General features: G+C 37.6%; 3 protein-coding genes across 8 annotated transcripts; 1 reads left to right on the top strand and 2 right to left on the bottom strand.

Annotated features, from left to right (window-relative positions):
- Positions 1-710: 710 nt before the first annotated feature.
- Positions 711-1,797, bottom strand: LOC113730649 (transcription repressor OFP13-like). Its single transcript, XM_027255486.2, has one exon. It carries the CDS (start codon positions 1,579-1,581, stop codon positions 817-819), a length of 765 nt encoding a protein of 254 aa, XP_027111287.1. The 5' UTR covers positions 1,582-1,797; the 3' UTR covers positions 711-816.
- A 6,416-nt stretch (positions 1,798-8,213) lies between these two features.
- Positions 8,214-15,994, bottom strand: LOC140036612 (uncharacterized). Of its 6 annotated transcripts, none has more exons than XM_072078658.1 (10): positions 14,962-15,994; positions 14,566-14,693; positions 14,060-14,200; positions 13,227-13,313; positions 11,903-12,056; positions 11,137-11,196; positions 9,897-10,325; positions 9,350-9,645; positions 8,992-9,121; positions 8,214-8,754 (listed from the first exon to the last, which is right to left on the bottom strand). In XM_072078658.1, exons 1-10 carry the CDS (start codon positions 15,880-15,882, stop codon positions 8,248-8,250), a joined length of 2,853 nt encoding a protein of 950 aa, XP_071934759.1. In that variant the 5' UTR covers positions 15,883-15,994; the 3' UTR covers positions 8,214-8,247. The 6 variants fall into 6 exon arrangements, with proteins under 6 accessions (XP_071934759.1, XP_071934762.1, XP_071934763.1 ...); XM_072078661.1 differs by having other exon boundaries at positions 14,566-14,685; positions 14,962-15,899; XM_072078662.1 differs by having other exon boundaries at positions 14,566-14,702; positions 14,962-15,100.
- A 1,812-nt stretch (positions 15,995-17,806) lies between these two features.
- On the top strand, positions 17,807-19,615 carry LOC140036613 (small ribosomal subunit protein eS17). Its single transcript, XM_072078664.1, has one exon. The coding sequence runs from the start codon at positions 19,009-19,011 to the stop codon at positions 19,435-19,437; it is 429 nt and encodes a 142-aa protein (XP_071934765.1). The 5' UTR covers positions 17,807-19,008; the 3' UTR covers positions 19,438-19,615.
- Positions 19,616-19,924: the final 309 nt, after the last annotated feature.

Genomic DNA, 19,924 nt, shown 5'->3' on the forward strand with positions numbered 1-19,924 from the left:
AAGTAGTAGTACAAGGAAACAAAAGAAGAAGAGGTATTTTGCAAGATCACAATCATTGGTGGGGCTAAAAATATAGATGAAATGATCAATGGTGTATTCTGGATTGAGCCTGAATGCCATCAACCATGATCATTGGTCCTATTCCAGGTTTTCAATTCTTCCAGGCTGGCCCTTGTCCCGCATTATCCTCCTCCCATGCTTCTTCCAACAGTAAGGACCAGCCCTACCCACTCCCCTCCCCCACTTCCTTCCCTCTAACTTTTCCCTATCTCTTTCCTCTTCTGGTTTCCATGACTTCTGGGCTCTTACCATTTATCACCTCAGGAGATGCTAGCTGATAGTGGTATTATCAAAACCATCATAGTACAAGACAATGGAGAGACTACACGTACATCCATTGCATGCTATCATAAATAGTCTGTTGCTAATTAAAGTGATGTTCATCGCCTTGGTCATCAAATAGCAAAGACCCCAGTTCTTGCTCACCAAGATGTGTCCTCAAACCGAAGAAAACTCCCTAAATCAACAAAAGAAAAGCAAACAAGAAGCGTTTAAACAACTGAACATTTTTTTATCTACAAGCCTGGTTTTTTTTTTTTTTTTTGTCTCTTTTGAGATGCTTTTTCTGTTGGAAGTGGTTGGCGGTAGATCATCAAAGAACTGCATTTGTCCTACATCCTACGCAACTGTGAGTGAATACGTTCCCTGACTTATGTGAAAGAGAGAGATCAAAATTGACATGTGGTGTACATTGTTCATTTCTTGAGCATCCTACTAATATACAAAATTTAATAGTATACAAAATGAACGCTAAGACTAATGCAGTTCTTCCACTATCTGGTCTCCTGCATCATCATTATCAATCTCCTTCTTCTCCTTTCGACCAACGGGAGATAGAGGAGAAGAAGTAGGAGAAGAGAAAGAAGAAGAAGCAGACAAAAATGAAGAATCATGATCATGGTCAGAACAAGACTTGTTAGAATTGGAAGACGCAAGTCCAATGAGTAAATCAACAAAAGCCCCCACAATAAATCCGTGATTTGTCTGCCCATTCATCTTTAGATACCATGCAAGCAACTCTTCCAAAGATTCCCAATCTTTTAATCCATTTGTCTCCACCATTTCCTCCATAGACTTCTTGAAATCCAAATAAGGATCCTCCGATTCCATGGCTAGCACAACACTCTCTTTCAGAGGTGGAAAAGTTTCGGAGCTTTTCTCAACTTCTGCTGCTTCTTCCTCTTCTTCTAAGATCATAGAACTTCTTCCTCCAGGCTCAAAAAACAACCTTTCTGACCTCACTCCCCGAAGTATCATCTCCAGTGACTCTTCCCCTGAGTTTTCCTCGGATTCAGTTGAGAAGCTGGCCGACTCTGATGAGTTTGTAAACCAAGAATCTTGTGTTTCAGATATCCCGATATCCAAAGGGTCGAAGTAGACAGAGTTAACCGTCTTGAACACGTCATCCCCGGCTCGAAAAGAGAGTGTCTTGGGCTGGTTGCAAGAGGGCCATTTCTGCATCAAGGAATGATGGTTCTTTGCTGTTTCTTTGTTCTTGAAGATTGAAGGGATCAGCTTCATTTTCCTGCCTGTTTTCCTAAATGGGGTTGTGATCTGAAATCTAACTTTTCTTGACTTTCTTTTAGGGAGGTGTTGGGATATGTAAACTTGTGAATGACGTGTGTTCTCAATGAAGAGGGGGGTTGGTATTTATGAAGATCAGCAGGAATAGGAGAGGGAAGAGAGGTGGAAAGAAGATGGGGCTGGTAGGACCTTTCATGTGGGTATTAAATTGTAGGTTTGACAGAATTTATTGTGACACCAGGCTTACTTTGCAACAAGTGAACTACGTATAACAACATATAATAGACTTTTGGTTTTGTGATTTGTCAACTAAACTGGTTTTAAAACACAAATTATGTTCATATCAACAGTTTTGTTTGTTAATCAAATGTGGCCAGCCTGCTCATGTTAATTGTTCATGCAGGTTCGTCCTGATTTCTTTATGTTTCGGGATAATGACAAAATCCCATGTCGGAACGTGGTTGGGGGTTTTATTCTAATTTCAGCTACCCAAACATACGATCCTTCAGATTTTGCCTGGAACAAAAAGTAAATCAAGATACCATTAAATAAATCGAACAAGAGTTCCTGCTCTTTATGTTTTGGCATGTGAAATTTCTTTCATGCTGATGGTATCAAGTTAATCATGACGGATCCGCGTTGGAACTTTGGTTCGCGGTTTAATCCTACAGAGGACCGAGTAAAATAAAATCCCATGAAATGCTAGACTTGGTCAGCAATCAGCTCCCCTGTTTGACTTAAGATGAGGGGTGGCTTAATTTGGAATTTCACCAATAGTGACTGAATACAAACAATGGGGCATAATAATAAATACGAGAATGTGTGTCATAGACATGAAATTATGTGGTAATCGTATCAAATTTTAAAATGCGAGAATATACATCAATCTCAATTGTAATCGACAGGGTTCGAGTATTCAAGAGAATAAATGGAGAATCGCTCTTAATTTGCTTTTTTTTTTTTTAAAAAAAAAAAAGGTGAGAATATACACCATAGACATAAAACTACGCGTTAACAATATAAAAATCCAATAAGAATGCAATTGGTAAATAAATTTTAGTGCGGAAGGATATTTTGGAAACATGAAGTTTTGAATTTGTTAGAATGCTCATTCAAGCTCTGTTACTAAGTGCCTGAAGATAGCAGGCAACTTCGAAAAGCATCAAACACTTTGTGGTCTGGTATGTCAAGGGCAGCCGATTGGTATTTATGAATAGATGACACAGGTATCAGCTGAAAAATCGACCAAGGGGGTCCATAGCAATAATAACAACGAACTGCTTTATTCAAAAAAAATGTCAAACTATTTGCTAATGAACAGCATGCAAAAGTCAGCTTGGAACCTTCATGCATTGGCTCTAGTAGGATGGATAATTGCAGCAATCAAGAAGGAACCATTTCTAACCCAAAATTTAACCATGCATAATGAGTTCTTTTCTACAAAAGCATGAAAAGGCAGATATCATGTGAATTTTATAATTATTGGAAGCAGTTGGAACACTCCCACGGAAATATGCACGCTTGTCCTTGCCAGAGTATTTAAGATGTCAGGTCAGGTAAGGTAAGGTAAGATAGGACCTCAAACAACTTTAGCTTTTACTATAAGAGAGGACATCTAATAGCCCTACAGGCACCCCAGACAATACTACAGTCCTACTTCTTCAGCTTTCTTTTTGCCACTGTGCAAGCTGCTAATATACATAATATATCTCCGGACTATTGAACCCCAAGAAACAAGCGTTGCTCTATTACTGGCGACCAGTGTATCTTTTCCACGCCCAATTTCAGCCTTCCTGTGTCCCCTCAATTAATTGTGCAAATGAAAGCTTCTTTACCTCTGCCAAGATCAGTCTCTACTCTGGGATTTGCAGGCCAGAGCCTCACATAATAAAAGCTCTTCATCTTACCCAAAAAGAAAAAGGAATTATAACATGGCTAAATGGAGAGCTTGAAAGTCGAATCAAGCCAATGTCCATACTCCCTACCGGTTAAATTGGGTGTTAGGGACAGAATTTGCCGTTAATGGAATAAATTTAAAAGCCCCCTTATTTTTTTTTAAGTATATTGTATTTTGATCTCACCGGAGAGAAGAAATCGAATGCTATGACAAAAGTGAGCAATCCCAACAGCAATGCATCCCTAAGATTAGGAACATGGTTCAAAGATCCACCGTAAAGGGTTGAAACGGCCGAGTCACACCGAATCGCTCCGAATCATCCCGAATCAACTCGAAATTTTATTATTTTTACTAATTTTTTAATTATTTTTGTTGATCATATTTTTTATAATTTTTAGAATATTAAATATTTCAAAAATTTCCGTCTCACCGAGATCACGACCGATATGTCAAGACCGATGTGGAACACTCCAAGCCGCGACCGCGACTTTGAACCATGATCAGGAAAGGGTGGCTTGCCTTCAATGGACATGCAACCCTTTAATTGGTAGCATAATATACCTCCTAATGAGGCAATTTGGCATTAATTGGTAGCATAATATACTTGCTAATGAGACAATGTGGGATGGACCAAGCTTATGTTCCTGGAGCAATGTCTGTCAAACAGATTTTGGTGAACTAAAATACATCATCCACCATCCAGCCAGCCTGGCTTTAGCGTTGATGGACCTAAATTAAATGCTTGTAATTGACTCGAGTTCATGAATTTAGTTATGGGCCTGATTTGACTCATTTGGATTGTGCCTAGCGACAAAACATAGTCACTAATCAGAGCAATTATCCTTATAACCCGTGTAGAGTTGACACTTCAACTGAATGGGAACGACTTCCATGGGTAATATTGATTACCCAGCATCTCAGACTCAAGTGCTCCCTCCTTCACTTATTAATTTTTTGTTTATTCCGTTGAATTGACTCTTTGCATGAAGTTTTATACTGCCTTTCTGAAGGACCTCTTGTAGGACAGGCTTAAGAAGAAATAAACAAGGAGTTAAAAAGTTAGTACCACTAGTATTTAACAACGACCATTCATCATCTTCTGAGGGGCAGCTGATTTTAGTCCTTCGATTATGCCGGCCAATCAAATCGAAGCCTAAGCAACGAAATCCTTCTTGCTTTCAGTCGAATTATTGCAGTTGGGTGGGATACAAGAATTGCTGGCAATAATACAAATGTCCTCTTAATCAGCCGTTTCCAACTCGCCAATCTTCTGGTTGAGCGACTCTCAAATATCTGGAGGAGGAGAAATTTGCACTACTGCTTTTTTTTTTTTTTCGGTGCATGAAATTGATGAAGGGACAAGTCGTCTCATTCTTGGAAGCATATATGTTTGTACACTATCATGTGCACTAACTTGATTAATCAAATAAGGTATGTTGTGTTGTGTACGTCTTCCCTCATAATTGACACTATTTGATGTCTTGGGAAAGACAGAACAGAAGGAATTGGGGTCCTTGAGCAGTTAACCTTAGCGTCAATTCATGCGGGGATATATATAAGGTGTTGATCTGGTTCATGATTTTTTACGCTACGTAGGATAGCAAGCATTGACACGATACTGGCACAAATCTGTGAATCAGAAGCTTGTTGCAACTTGAAGCAAACAACAAGACCCCACTCTTCTTCTACGCTTTTATTTTTGGGGGATACTTAAACTTTAAATATGAGTCTAAATAGGTTCTTTCTTATTGTCCTCAATCCATCAAATATTTTACAGAATTAATTTGGTGTTCGGTTTTTAGCGCACATCTGATCCGAAGAGTTAACTATATTGCATCCAAACTTCTATGGCTCCTTCATTTCTTTAATTTGTAAATTTCAATGATGACACTAACTTATAGGGATAATTGCATAAACCTCTCTTAAAATTTCTGACAGTTGCACTCACTTTTCCTGAGATTTTGAAAACAGCACTGACCTCCCCTAACATGAATTTGGGACCTATTGCTGACATAAGATAGGGTGAATTTACTTCTATACCCTAAGAGTTTAAAGTTGTTAGCAAACAAATTTGGGGCCAAAACAATGAGAGCAGTAAACAAGTTCAAGATAACTAATTAAACACAATTAATGATTTTTTCTTGCCTGATTAGGCATTATAAGTGCACTTACAAAATGGCACCAATTGATACTCCAATATGGCACCATTTTGTGATTGACAGCATTTGAGAGGATAATTCAAGTCATATTCTATTTGCATAGAAGAGAAGCAAAAGCAAAAAACAAATGTAGGGGAAAGAATCTCCAAGAAAAGTTGCGTAACAGAATAAGTTCTGATGATTTTGGTTGAACTCATTTCATCTTAAACATTCATGAAATAGAAGGAAAAAGAAAGCAGAAATCAAGGCAAAATCTAAAATTTTTTTGTTAAAAATTTATGGCATTCAGAAGATAATAGGTAAGCAATTCTTTGTTATCTTAACTTAATGCACAAAGTTGTAGTGCTAATTGTTGTATGATTAAACTATTGTGTTGATCATGAGAGAACATAGTTATGTATGGAATAAAGTAACTTGTGTGAGATCGATAAAGTATGACAATACGAAACTCTTTTATACTGATCACATGTGAATTTTTTTGCCTAATCAACAGTCTCTTGTAATGAATACAAAGGATTGATAGTTAGATGATGATGATGAATGATATGTGTGGCTCCTATTAGCTCTTGGGTCAAAAGTACACTTGATGCTCTATTTGTCATGTGTTTTATCATTGGTGTTATTTTGTAAAACTATTGAGAATAAGAGATAGGTAATATGCATTAGAGTTCAAGACAAGTCTATTTTGCTGAATCTTATGTTCCAAAGTTCATGAATGAATTTGTTGCTCTTTAGCTACTGTTAGATTGTGTCGTGTAATGTGTTGATTGTAAAATTCTATAGATTAAAATACGTTGGTGCAAAAGCAGCTTCTTGAGTTTTGTTGCTGCTGCACTTATATCCCTTGAATTTCACTAATTGTTTCCGATTTTTAATATTTTTTATTCTTTTACTAATACAACTTCACAAGAGGCAAAAAGGGTATAAAAAATAATCATCAAACCTTAAATTCAGGGAAGGTCAATGCTATTTTCAAAACCGTAGCAGCAGAGGTAAGTGCAACTATTAGAAACCTCAAGGCCTTGAGGTTTCTGCAATTATTACTAACTTATATTTTAAGTAACTAAAATTAATTAACCTTTTTGGCTTGTGGGTTTTATGCAAGAAGCTTCATTTGTCGTTGTCTCGATGCCTAAGGATATTTATGCAAGGCAAAATTGCAAAGCATGCACTGTTCTGTCTCGCCCTACAATCGCAGCATCGCTGAAGTGATTTGTCAAAGGCATCGAGGGAAGAGGCACATGCATCAATTATTACGAGCTCTAAGCTTAATTATTATTCTATTTGAAGTTCAAATTGCAGGAGATTACTATGAAACACAACCACCAGTCATCATGTCCCCTTCGTACGTCTAATCATAAGTTTCTTTAATAGTACACTGTTTGGGAAAAAAAAAAAACAAAAAAAAAATAGCATCCAAGGGCTACTTGAAAGTTGAGACAAACATTTTCCAAGCCCCTACCTACAATTTTTTTTTTATATATCCAATGAATTACAGAGAAAGGCACATGGAGGTAAGAGACCAAATCAGCCAAACAATAATAGGAATCTGGGATTCTCCTATGGCCGTTAAATGAGGACAAAAGAAACTAAATGGATTAAGCTTATTTAAATGTCATAACAATGGGATTCTCCCTCCCATGGTCGTTGTTAAGAAGTTGCCATCATTCATAGTTCTCATAACACAATGCTGTCCAGATGCCACTTTTACTTTATGAAAGCAACAGAAATGTTTAACTAATCTTACTGTGAAAAAATCAACAAGGTCTTATGTATGATGCATCTTTACCATTTTTGAACCAGGACACAAACCATCATCGTTACCGTTTTTGAACCAGGACATAAACCATATCTCTCTTCCGTACCTTTACTAAAGAAAAGCTGAATATGCAACTAAAGGGCTTTCCATGGACTTTCGGTTTTTTTTTTTTTTGAATAAGTGGAAGGATTCGAACATATCTAATACTTTTTATCCCTCCCCTTTACCAGCCAATCCCAGACCCTCCCCTTTAATTTTCTTCTTTTTTTCCCATGGGATTTTGATACTCATTTCATAGCTTTTGGTCAATTTTTTATTTAGTCTCTAAAAGATACTTACTGTAAAGTTTAGCCCAGTGATAAGAAACCTCAAAACTATTTCGTGTTTCTCTTCATATTTCTGGAATTGTACTTCTCATTCTTTATACACAAGCTTGCGTGAAATTAACAAGACTATAAAACCCATATATGAGTTTTCTGCAAATAAAAAAAAAAAAAGTAGCCAGAAACAACCGAGTTACAAAATGGATAGTACACTTCCATGTCCAAGTGCCACAGAAAATTACCAAGAAAGGATCAATTATAGAAACGAAAAAAGGGACAAGGGTGTAGTACAACTTGGCTGCAAAAGGAACTACTCGACCTTCTGTGTTCTCCACCGTCTTTCTTGTTCATCTGACTCCAAAAAATTGCTTGGTGTCATTATGAGCTAACTGCTCAATCAAAGAGGTCGCATCCAGGACACAAGCACAGTTCAAATGCTACTAAAACAGACACCCCCCAGCGCCACACAGAGAGAGAGAGAGAGAGAGAGAGAGAGGAAAAAGAAGAATAGATTCATATTTCTGATCATTCTTCAAAGTCACTAAATTCAGCATCACTACCTACATCACCCTGAAAATCATCATAAGCACAATTATCTAATTCATCATCATTGTCATCAGTATCAGAAATGGTATTTAGAGTTTTGTGAGAATTCCAATCAGGGGGGAATGTCTTCTGAAGGGCTTCAGTGATCCCGCCACCACTCCTCTCAATCTTGCGTAAACACTTCGACCAATGAACTGCAGTCCCCATATCAACAGTCAGCCCAGATTCCACCATCTCCCCACAGATACGCTGAATACCTGCATAAATGTATTCTTCAGCAACTGTGGCCCTTGAGAGCAACGAGGTCATTAAACAATGGTACACAGCTTTGTCTGGTTTTAGTCCACTCTGCTTCATATCTTCAAAACATTGCAAAGCCTTTTCTGGAAGAGCTGCACGCGCCCACCCATGTATGAGTGTGGTATACGTCTTCACATTAGGCTTCACTCCATGTGCTTCCATCTCTTCAATGGTCTTCATTGCTCTCTGCAAATTGAACAAATTTTTACCATAGTTAATGATCAAAGTGTTGCAAACAAAAAATAAGTACTTTCACAGCAAAATATATGAGCCCTAAGCTTCAGGGACAACTAAATATAAACGACAACAACTTAAGCGTGTAACTGTAAAGACTTGCTGTAAATGCTTGATAACATAATACATGTGCATTCCATAATCTAAAAATCAGCCTAAGGCAAAGTGCCGGATGGATCCCAAGCATACCATCATATCTCCAGCTTTACAACAAGCATTTATAAAAGATGTATAAGTATGGATGTCAGGCTGAACTCCTTCTCTCCTCATCTGTTGCATCAGGTCAGCAGCCTCCCAAACATCACCTCTTCGAGCCCAACTGCAAAGAGCAACCAAGAAATGAAACAGACAAAAACTATAAAGTTCACAAAAATAGCAGAATAACCAAATAATAATCAACCCCAACAAACAAACCCCCCCCCCCTCCCCCAAAATAAAGGACCTGGGGAAATGAAAAGAGCCGAGGACACAGGGATGAAATGTTCAATACTGAATCTATCATTTACATGCACCTCCAACTCACAAATATTACTGATAGAAACCATACCCATCAATCAATATGTTGTAGACAAAAGTGTTCCGCAGGATTCCTCGATTACTCATTTCTTTTGTCACTGCTAAAGCACTCTGCATTCTCCCTGATTTACAGCATGCCTTGAGCAGTGCCTCATATGTATACACATCAAGCTCCAAACCCTCGTTTTTTAACTTGGAAAAGTACTCAAAAGCTTTTCCAATATCACCCACTGATGCATAACCATGCATTATGGTAGTATAAGTATGCTCATTTGGACTAATGCCTGCTAGCAACATCTCATCTAAAGTTTCCACAGTCTTGTCCATCTGCAACAAGCACAGAAAGGAAAAATGACCATGGAGGCACCAATAACTGAATTAGAATCTGGGTGCATGAGTGGACAACGTTCTGCAGTATGCATAAGAACACTTTGGCAGGCAAGACAGGAAGCAAAAATCAACCAATGCATCTATGCACATACCAATGCATCTATGCACATGGTTCTGCGATACACATTAGAACACTTTTAGAAGCTAGACAGGACGAATAAATCAATCAAAGCATATGCACAATATACCTGACGCTTTTCGACAAGTCCAACAATTAAAGCATTAAAAGAGTGCACTGTTGGAATGCAACCACTCATCCTCATCATGTCAAAAACATCAAGAGCTCTTCGCAATTCTCCAGCTCTGGCAAATGCATGTATAATGGGCATAAACGTCCGTGATGTAGGTCTATGTCTTTCTCTTTTCATTTCCTCGACAGTACGAATGGCACGATCCATATTACCCATGCCACAGAATGCCCCAATAATGTTATTATAAAGAACAATGTCTGGTTTTAAACCATCTTTTATTACATCTTCAAATATTGCAAAGGCATTCGCCCAATCTTCCAACTTCACAAATCCATTGATTAACATTGAATATGTCTTCATGTTATGTTTAATCCCTGCCCTTTTCATCATGTCACTGACCTCTAAAGCCTTTGAAACTTTACCAATCTGCAGTAGAAAATGTGCAATAGGTAAGCATTAAGGCACTGAAGTTAAAATACACGCCAGAACTCAGAAAAAAAAAAAAAAAGAACAAAAATTGCTGCCAGTGGTGATTAACTTCTAACACTTAACAAAAAAATATACCACAAGTTTGCAAATGCTATAATTTCGGACAAACTCGTAATAATTCTGGAGACACAAACATTCAAGTCAAAACTTGAGAGAGCCTGCAGAGTTGTATAAATTCTCACCGAACAAACTAAGTAGTGAACAAGACAATACGAATTGATAAATTTGTATTAATTCATAATAAAGCAGATATTTAGTCAAAATTTTGAGCGAATAAATATTTGTGATGATTGACTTACAAATAAGTTAATCTAGTATGCTATTTCAACATAGGAAACATCCATTCTTTGAAAAAGACTGAAATATTAAAGTATAGGCATCATGAAGGTGTAAGAAGGCCAAGTATAGAGCAAGCCAACCCACCCTTCCATTAAGCATTATATTTGCATCTCAGGAACAAACCCACAACTCCTTATGTTTGACCATCATTGATTTATATTCGCTATGCACATGCTTAATTGCAACCTATTGTTCTGCCTCATCGCTTGTTCAGATCGAGAACTGCGTACTCACATTCACAAAATCAAGCACAAGGAAGTTTTTTCCCTTCTTCCTTTTGCAAGCCTCAAGTACAACACTTTCAAAAGATGAAGAGATCTAGAAACTAATGAAATATTATGGGGAAAAACCATGTTACATCCAAGACAAACTAGATGTCAAAGACAAATGAAAGATATATTCAGTTTACCTTAATATGCAGGTTCATAAGACATCCATAGCTGATTACTGAAGGTGTAAAGCCACATTCCTAAACAACAATCCAATATCAGTATAATAATTTTGCAGATGATCATCACAACATGATAGCTAGCAAGCTTATCAATTTCAAGCAACTCCACTACTTAAAGGAATAATTTCCAGAGGTTGGACATTTTCATTCACATCCTTAACTGGAAAGAGATTATCCTCTCAAATTTTTTCTAACAATTGAAGGCAGCCCCCAAATACACAGACACTGTCTGCCAACCCAGACTCATATATTAGACAATAATGAACCTGTAGGCCATATCTTCTTGGAAATATAAAAAATAGAACTTCTTAACTAATGAAGCATGATATAATTTCTGGACTACCCAAGTCCCAAGATGAAAATAGAGACATACAATCCCAGGGAAAAAAGATAGCTCCTTGAGCTGTATAACATAGATTAATTTTGATGTTTGATTTCTTTCCCGCTTTGAGAGGATTAAGCTCTTCCATCTAGTTATCCACAGAACAAATTAACCATAAGATACTTCAGTCATAACAGGATGCATGTGGTGTCATCCCTTATAACATATTTAAAGTAGTAAAACTAAATGAAGTACCAAGCAACAGTACATTCTACCGTGGATATTTTAACTTCGTAGGAAGGAAGATTCCCAAAAAAAGGAAAAAAACTTGAACACTTTACTATCCACTGACCCACAGAAGCTAGCTTGCTGTTAACAATAAAGACTTTTAAGCAACTGCACCTTTAATCTCTCAAAGACAACCAAGCATTTATCCTCATTCCCTGCCATGGTATAACCATCCATCATCGTATGGTATATGCCAATTGGAGCATCAATACCGTCTTCTTCCATCTCTCTGACCAATGCTTCAGCACGATCCATGTCACCACTTTGACTGTAGTTTGCAGTAAAATTAAGAGAAATTAACTGATCAGAGGATATTACCCCCTCATTTTGAAACTAGTTGAAAAGGAAAAAAAGGTGATAAAGATCAAACATTATTGACAAATACAAGGAAATGGAAAAAAAAGGACACTTAGAAATGTATTAATCATGAAATTATTTGTATCACATAGATTACTCCAAGGTCAAGGCACCTTTAATTAACAAGTAACAAATACCTACTTAAATGGCATAACTTATAAAGAACACAAAAATGATGATATTAGCCATTACTCAATTAGTCTGCTCTAGACTCCCCCAGTATGCATTAACATAGGTGTTACCTTCCTCAAACACATAAAAGGATGGTCATTGGTGTATAATTTACAAGCAACAGCAGTCATTGCTATTTCCTTCTCATAGGATCACATATCTTATTAATGCTGTCTCACAATGTCCTCTATGATGATCTGTCTTCCTTATTTAATGCAAGATTAACATTTATACACTACATAATTAAAGTGATTAAAGTTTCTTCTTGGTTTCTACTAATTATCCAACCAAAACAGAAACTGATTCAAGTAAATATCTAACTCTTTAATGAAAAAAAAATGTCAGTATTCTTTATTTTTCCCGCTTATTCGTCTGCCGAAAAATTGACATTCAGAAGTTCTTTTTATTGTTGAAGATGTTAAAATATGTGAGATGTCACTGCTTCATTGAATATTAAGCCTGAAGAAAACATTATTTTGTTCCAACTAATATAAAAAGAAAAAATCATTTTTTGTAGCTTGAGATACTTCATGAACCAATTTAGCAACTATTGGTTCTCATTGCATTTGAGGAAGTTTGTTTGAAACTATTTCAAACTGAATAAGGTATCTGTGGCTGACAGACTTTTTACTACATTCAAGCAAGAGAACTCACCAAGAGGGGGATGCCCAAGCCTAGATAGATGTCTTGTGCACAAACTTAGTTTGTAATAACATATGTAAGAATCATTACCATTTTATCGTGATTCTCATCATCCCCAACAAAAGCTATCACAACAATGCAATGGAATCTAGCAATATCCTACTCTTGACAAAGAATAGCATTATAGTCTCTGCAACATTTCAGATGTGGATGCAGCATAAAGAATGTCGGCTAGGGAAAAAATTGCAGAAAGGGAAAAACTACGCACCAATTAGCATAAATTATGTTCCCATAGATGATTGCATTCAAGGTTGCATGTCTTTCTTTAGCCTCCTTAAACCAAAACTCTGCAGCACTTCCAGGAACAGCAGATGGAGATATTAGGTAAGAAAACTGAAAAAGATAAGTCCATGCAAAAAACGTCAACTATTAACCATTCTGATGCACATGAGTAATGACATAGTCAAAGCACAGCTTCAGAGCTAACAAGAATTTAGTCCATGAGAAAAAGCTACTAAAGCCCATACACCTCAGTTAAAATTATGTGGAAAATGTCTTAAAACGCTCATCAGATTCCACGTGCTAATACAATATCTAACTGATAATCAATTAGAGTAGCACTTTAAGGCAAACTCTTACACTAGACCACGGGTAATATGATAAAAATAATTCTCAACCGTTGATTCCCTAAGCATGTTGCTTGATATAAGTTTGCAACAGTATCAGGCAAGCAGGAAAATTCATAAACCAAAGATTTAATGCAAAACTGATTACAATCTACATGATAGATTATTAAGGTTTAGTTTCACATGGTTTAATCCTTCTTTCCTGTTTCCTAGCATCAAATTGATGGGAAGCCACAATGTAGCCCGCAAGGGGCTCAAGTTAAAATAGATCAACTATATACTGAAACCAGGATAACATTTCAACCCAGAAACAATGATAAAAGACAGAAAAATAAGCGAACAAAATGACAAATCTGTAGATAAATGGCTAAACAGTGAGAAATTTAAAGACTCCATGAATAACGAGAAAGATAATTATTCTACAAGCTTAGTAAGTGGAATTACTTCAACAACAAGCCACGAATCTTCCACTTACTCAACATTTCCAACTTTTGCAAAGCCGCCCACAAGAATACTGTATGTCACCAAGGTCATTTCAACTCCCTCATCATTCATTTTTCTCACACAAGATAGTGCTTCTTCCATGTCTCTACCTACTGCATAAGCGTGAATAAGGCTGCATAAAACAAGTCAATCAGCAAGTGATGCAATTAATAGATGAAACAAATGCCAGATAGCATTATCTAAATCGTGATAGTTCTACACTCCCGGCAGGGTTGTCCGAAGGCATCCAATTGTTTAAACAGTGTGTAATATTAATCAGAACTGATATTAATGGTGCTCAATGGCAAAAGAAGTATGCTGAGTTTAAACAAAGAGAATCAAAATTTAAAAAAAAAATGCACATAATCTAAACAACTTCCAAATGATACGCGCCCAGGTAACTTGGCCAAACTACTCTAACAAGGTAAAATGTACAACTATACTTTTCCCAACAGATGTAAAAGCAAAATAATGCGACGACCAGGTAGAGGTATATACCTGGTATAGACGTGTGAAGTTGGCTCTATTCCCCTGGCTCGCATTCTCTCAAAAGTTTCACGTGCACGATGCATATCCCCTCGTCTTGCATAATACTTCACCATCAGTCCAAACTCTTTCCTGGAAGGCTACAAAAGCTTTAAATAAGCAGAATTCAGAGTAAAACGAGTGCAAATACTAGCCCAAGCTTTCATTAGGGGGACCAAAAAAAAAAAAACTTAGGAATTAGCAACATGAAATCGGAGCATGATTTCTTACATTTACCAGTCTTTGAAAAAGCATTTCTACTAAGTATCTGCTCAGAACTCAAAATTCGATTACTAATCCTATTTTAAAGGACCGGAACACCAGTGCAAGCAAATGCAACAAACCAAGGTGTCTAAATATCCTCCCTACCTTCTTAATCTTCTCAAAAGCTGTCACGACAGCTTGCCAATTCTCTGGTTGAGTCTCAATAACGTTCCTGAACTCCCTCCTCGACCCTTCCCTCTCTTCATGCCACTTCGTCCGATGCAGCTGTCCCTCCTCTTTCCCCTCTACCCACCTCCTCCTCTCCTCTGTTTTCTCCTTCAATCTCCTCCCATCGTCCAACTTCACAGTCAACACCCTCCCATGAAACTCCACCCCATCGAATTCCACAGCCTTCATGGCCGCCTTCTCGGCCGTTGGCCCATCATAAATCACAAACCCAAAACCCATGTTCCTCTCAGTTTCATCAAAACCCTTTATCAAAATCACATTTTTTATGGGCCCGAATTGCCTAAAAAACTCAGCCAACTCATTTTTCTTAATCCACAGTGGAAGATTCCCCACAAAAATCTTCCCTTTTTCAACAAACTCCCTTCTTGATTGGCCTTTGTCATTTTCCTCACTGGGATTGTCGAAATCCTCCAAAACTTGAGATTTTTTTGGCCGAATTTCTTCGGGAACCGAAGGTGGGGGCGGCGGGGAGAGTTTACTGGAAAGCCTAAGCTTACTACTGAGAGTATGTAAAGGCGGAGATTGGGCTGTGGAGGTGAGGGCAATGGGAACAGGGGGGTTTGTGGAAACGATGAGGTTCTTGAGCGGGTTTTGGGAGAGCTTTTTGGAGTTGTGGGAAGTGGTTGGGGTTTTGAGGGGTTTATTGGAGGTAGGGCGGCGGAGACTGGTGGAAGAAGGGGTGTTGTCAGGGGGCTGTGGGGAGGTTTTAAGGGAAACAATAGACGGGGTGGAGGAGGAGGAGGGGTGGTGGTGTTTAACGACAGCGAGGATGGAGGCGGAGAAGGGTGGTGGAGTGTTAGCGTAGTGTGCTGTAGAGGACAAAGAGAACATATCCATTACTGCTATCCTCCGCTCAAATTCAAAGCGCTCACCTCTCTTTACTACTATAAATTTACGAGAAAGGAGCCGCTGGAGTGGGAGTTTGGTGTTCTGCTATTGCACTTTTACATTAGTATTTGCTGTACAATTATATATGTTCTATTATTGTATTGAAAGTAAAAATAGTAGTGTACATGAATAAAATATTTAATCTATAATCAGTATAATATTATGATATGTTTGTACACTAAAATTTTGAACATATATAATAATTGGATGAATTCGCACAACATATAACAATTGTATTGAATTCTTGTCCTAAACTTACTTTGACTTTGGCATGTGTGACATCTCTCTTTTTTCTTTTTTTTTTTTGCCTTTTTTTCAATTCAGACAAATTGATAATAATTCAAGAAATTACTTCCATAATCCCTTTGTACTACCTGCAAATTCCTGTTTTGAGTTTTAAGAGCTTTATGAGTTGAAGGCCAAATTGTTGATAATCTACTTGCGATTTAAGCCTCCTATACGCCTGTAGCCATGACCCCTGTGTGGCAGTTTACCTTCTATCCGGGCTGCGTCTTGGACCTAAAAACACCAAAAATGACATATCTGTTTTCACCTTATAAGCAAACCAAAATCGGCACAGTCTGTAGCATTATCCAAAAGTGTATTGAGAACAATAATGCTAATCTTCTGCCTTGTATGATTACTTTTACAAGGTAAAAAGAGTTTTAAATCTTTAGCAGGTAGCATATATTGGCAAGGGGACTAAATTTTGGTGTTCAGGAACGTTATGACCAACAAAAAGAAAAAAAAAACATTCAAAAAGAAAAACATTCCGCTGCCGGGAATCGAACCCGGAAGGATCACTTTTACCAAGTTTGTTTTAAGTGCTACAGCGGATCGTACTTTTGCGTTGTGTAGGGCTTCATTATTAAATAAATACAATTCATTTAATGTATATGCTATTTTCGTTTATGCTCCATATAACCTTCGCTTTTTTTCCCTGGATAATAATAATAATATATTGGGATGAAAATGGTTTCTTGCACCTGTGAAATGTGTCTCTTCTTTTGGATAGAAACCAAATAGTAAATCAACACTCGAACCGGAACCCATTTACTCAAACAAAAAGAAGAGTCGGATATGAAATATAGAATTCCGACTCGTATATGACCCGGACCCAAATAATATATTAATAATTATAAAATATAAATATTTCTAAATACTTTCTTTTACCAAATTAACAATTTAGTAATGATTTTGTAGGTTGATCTGTGGTTAGTTTTGGATTGACTATTGCAAGTTATTTGTAATTTAACTTTGTAATTTGATTTGTTTAAGTTTGGAGATTTCACTTGTAATTAGTTTTGAATTTAATTTTGGAATGTTTAAATTTGGAACTTTTCTTGCCAGGTAAACCCGAATTCGACCCAGGATTCGTCGGACTCAGTTCCGAAATTCTAAGATCAAGACTCATCGGGTATACGAGTCGGATTCAGGTCTATTACATAAAAATGGGTTCGAGTCCGAAATTTCACTGCTTAGTTAAAGTTTCATATGATAGTCCACAAAACATTACATATAAATTGAAAGGAAAAAAAAGTAGAAGAAGAAAGGAACTTCACATGAGAAGAAGGAAGAGAGTAAATTTTACACATTAAAAAAAGTTACACATTAAAATAAGAGTAAATTTTATATACACTATTAGTATATACATTATTTTGATTAATGGATGACACATAAATAAATTCAAATTTTGTACATATGTCATATATCTAAGGATGTTAGAGCATCCTTAAAGTTTAATCCTTAAAGAGTAAAAGTAAAACAGAGAAAGAATCACAAAAGGCCCAAATCGAATATGGACCTTGTATGTTGTCATGACCCAAGGCTGAAGAGGCCTGACGAAGCCGCATGCATTAACTTGTCGTAGAATATCAGTCGCCTTTCAAATTACATGCCCCGGGGGGAAGTCCTATAACTGGTTGCTGCGCTAAAACCCTAGTCCTCGAAAACCATCGGCTGCTGGCGGGAAATTATTTTGGTCATCATCCTCGGCGGCCGTCTCTGGCATTTTCTTTAACCGTCTGGCATTCCAAGTATCAAGTAAGTGGTCCTCAATGTCTTTTTCTTCTGAGATTTATTTGCCAAATCTCATAGTTGATTGCTTGTTTCAATTTTAGCATGAAATTAATCTTTGATTTATATATTTCTTTTACGGTAGATCCATGCTCTGGAAGTAGTTTCTTCTGTTGCCCATAGGAGCAAAAAAATTGTGTAGCTCATATTTAGCAAAAAACTTGCCTAATTCCCACTCGATACATGTTTATCTGTTGAGGTGCTCTATGTCGGATTGTACTGAGGTGTAATTGATGAATCTGATTTTGACAGACGTAGTATGATTAACTTATCCCACGTTTTTTCCTTTGGTGGAATATTGTGCATTTCTCCGGCCGAAGATATGCTCTTATTGTTCAATTGCCAACTGCAAAGAATATTCATCTTAATCATACTTTAGGAGTGCTGGTTTGTAGACTGACCTTCATGTGGAGCTGTTATGAAATTTCTGGACCTTGTATGGATGGGTTAACCTTTTCGTATCAATGGTATCAGAGCCAGACAAATAACCCCACGTCCCAAGTTCGAGTCTCGCGGGACTCTGCCTCGAAGGAGGGGGAGCCCCGAATTACCAGGCCAACGGGGACGTCGGCCTCTAAGGAGGGGTGCTTGTTATGAAATTTCTGGGCCTTGTATGGATGGGTTAACCTTTTCGTATCAGGAGCATGGAGTCTTTTGCTTCATTAGAGCTCCATTGCCATATTAGTCTTGTAAGTTGGTGGCAAACTGAGTAAGAATGTTTCCTACTTTGTGGATGCCTGGTAACGGAAAGTGGGGTATAAAGCCCAATTTAAAGCTGGTTGTATTGTTTTTTATGTAGTTGAAGTATGTTGTAGTCAACGATGAATGTACGGTAGCTTGTTTTGGTGCAGATAATACGTTTATGATTTTGGAAATGTTAGCTGCATCCTTCTGGTATTATCTGTGGGATGATGTGTCTGAGGGCTTGTTTTGTGTTGAATGGGTTTATGTTGAGAAGCCTGTCTTTTTATCAGGTACTACTGAGTAGCTGCAATTAAGATGGGTCGTGTACGCACCAAGACAGTGAAGAAGTCCTCTAGGCAGGTGATTGAGCGGTACTACTCCAAAATGACACTGGATTTCCACACAAACAAGAAGTTGTTGCAGGAGGTAGCTATAATTCCTTCAAAGCGTCTCAGGAACAAGATTGCTGGGTTCTCCACCCATCTCATGAAGAGGATTCAGAAGGGTCCTGTTCGAGGTATCTCACTCAAGCTGCAGGAAGAAGAGCGTGAGAGACGCATGGACTTTGTGCCTGATGAATCTGCTATTAAGATTGATGTTATTGAAGTTGACAAGGAGACCATTGAAATGCTCACTGAACTTGGTATGGCTGACCTTCCTGGGGTTGTCAAGCAGGCAGCTGAGCCCCAGGCACTACCTTCTGCTCCTGCATATGGGCGAGGTGGTTTTGCCAGGAGATACTGAAGTGCTTTAATATATTTTTGGGCTCTCACACTCAATAGCTTTAGAAACTGCTGACCACCTTTGGTTGTTAGGACTCATCATTTTCTTTTTTAGCATAAATGGTTAAGCCTAGGTGGAGCTTATGCCATGTTAAATGAGAGCTTGACACCATATATTTGAGCTTCTAGTTTCTGGTTTATTTGCATCTTTTTTATCCGGCTGCTCTCTTTCATGGATATCATCTGAATTACCAAAGATTTTTGACTTGTATACTGTTTAGTACTTGTAATTTCTTTATCTTTAGCAGCTTCTTCAACTTCTCTATATTAGATTGAATACATTTCAATATTTTGAATAATCTAACTTGAGGACAGGAATTCTACTGTTTCCTCCTCTCCAGCAGTTGTTGGAGTACCTATCAACCTGGTGCATCGTTATGAGCCCCATCAATTGCCAATATTGATGTGTGCTTTGCTTCTCATGTCGTCCTTTTTTTTTTTTTTGCATT

Source organism: Coffea arabica, chromosome 2e, assembly GCF_036785885.1.
Source record: "Coffea arabica cultivar ET-39 chromosome 2e, Coffea Arabica ET-39 HiFi, whole genome shotgun sequence".
Taxonomy (NCBI): Eukaryota; Viridiplantae; Streptophyta; class Magnoliopsida; order Gentianales; family Rubiaceae; genus Coffea; species Coffea arabica.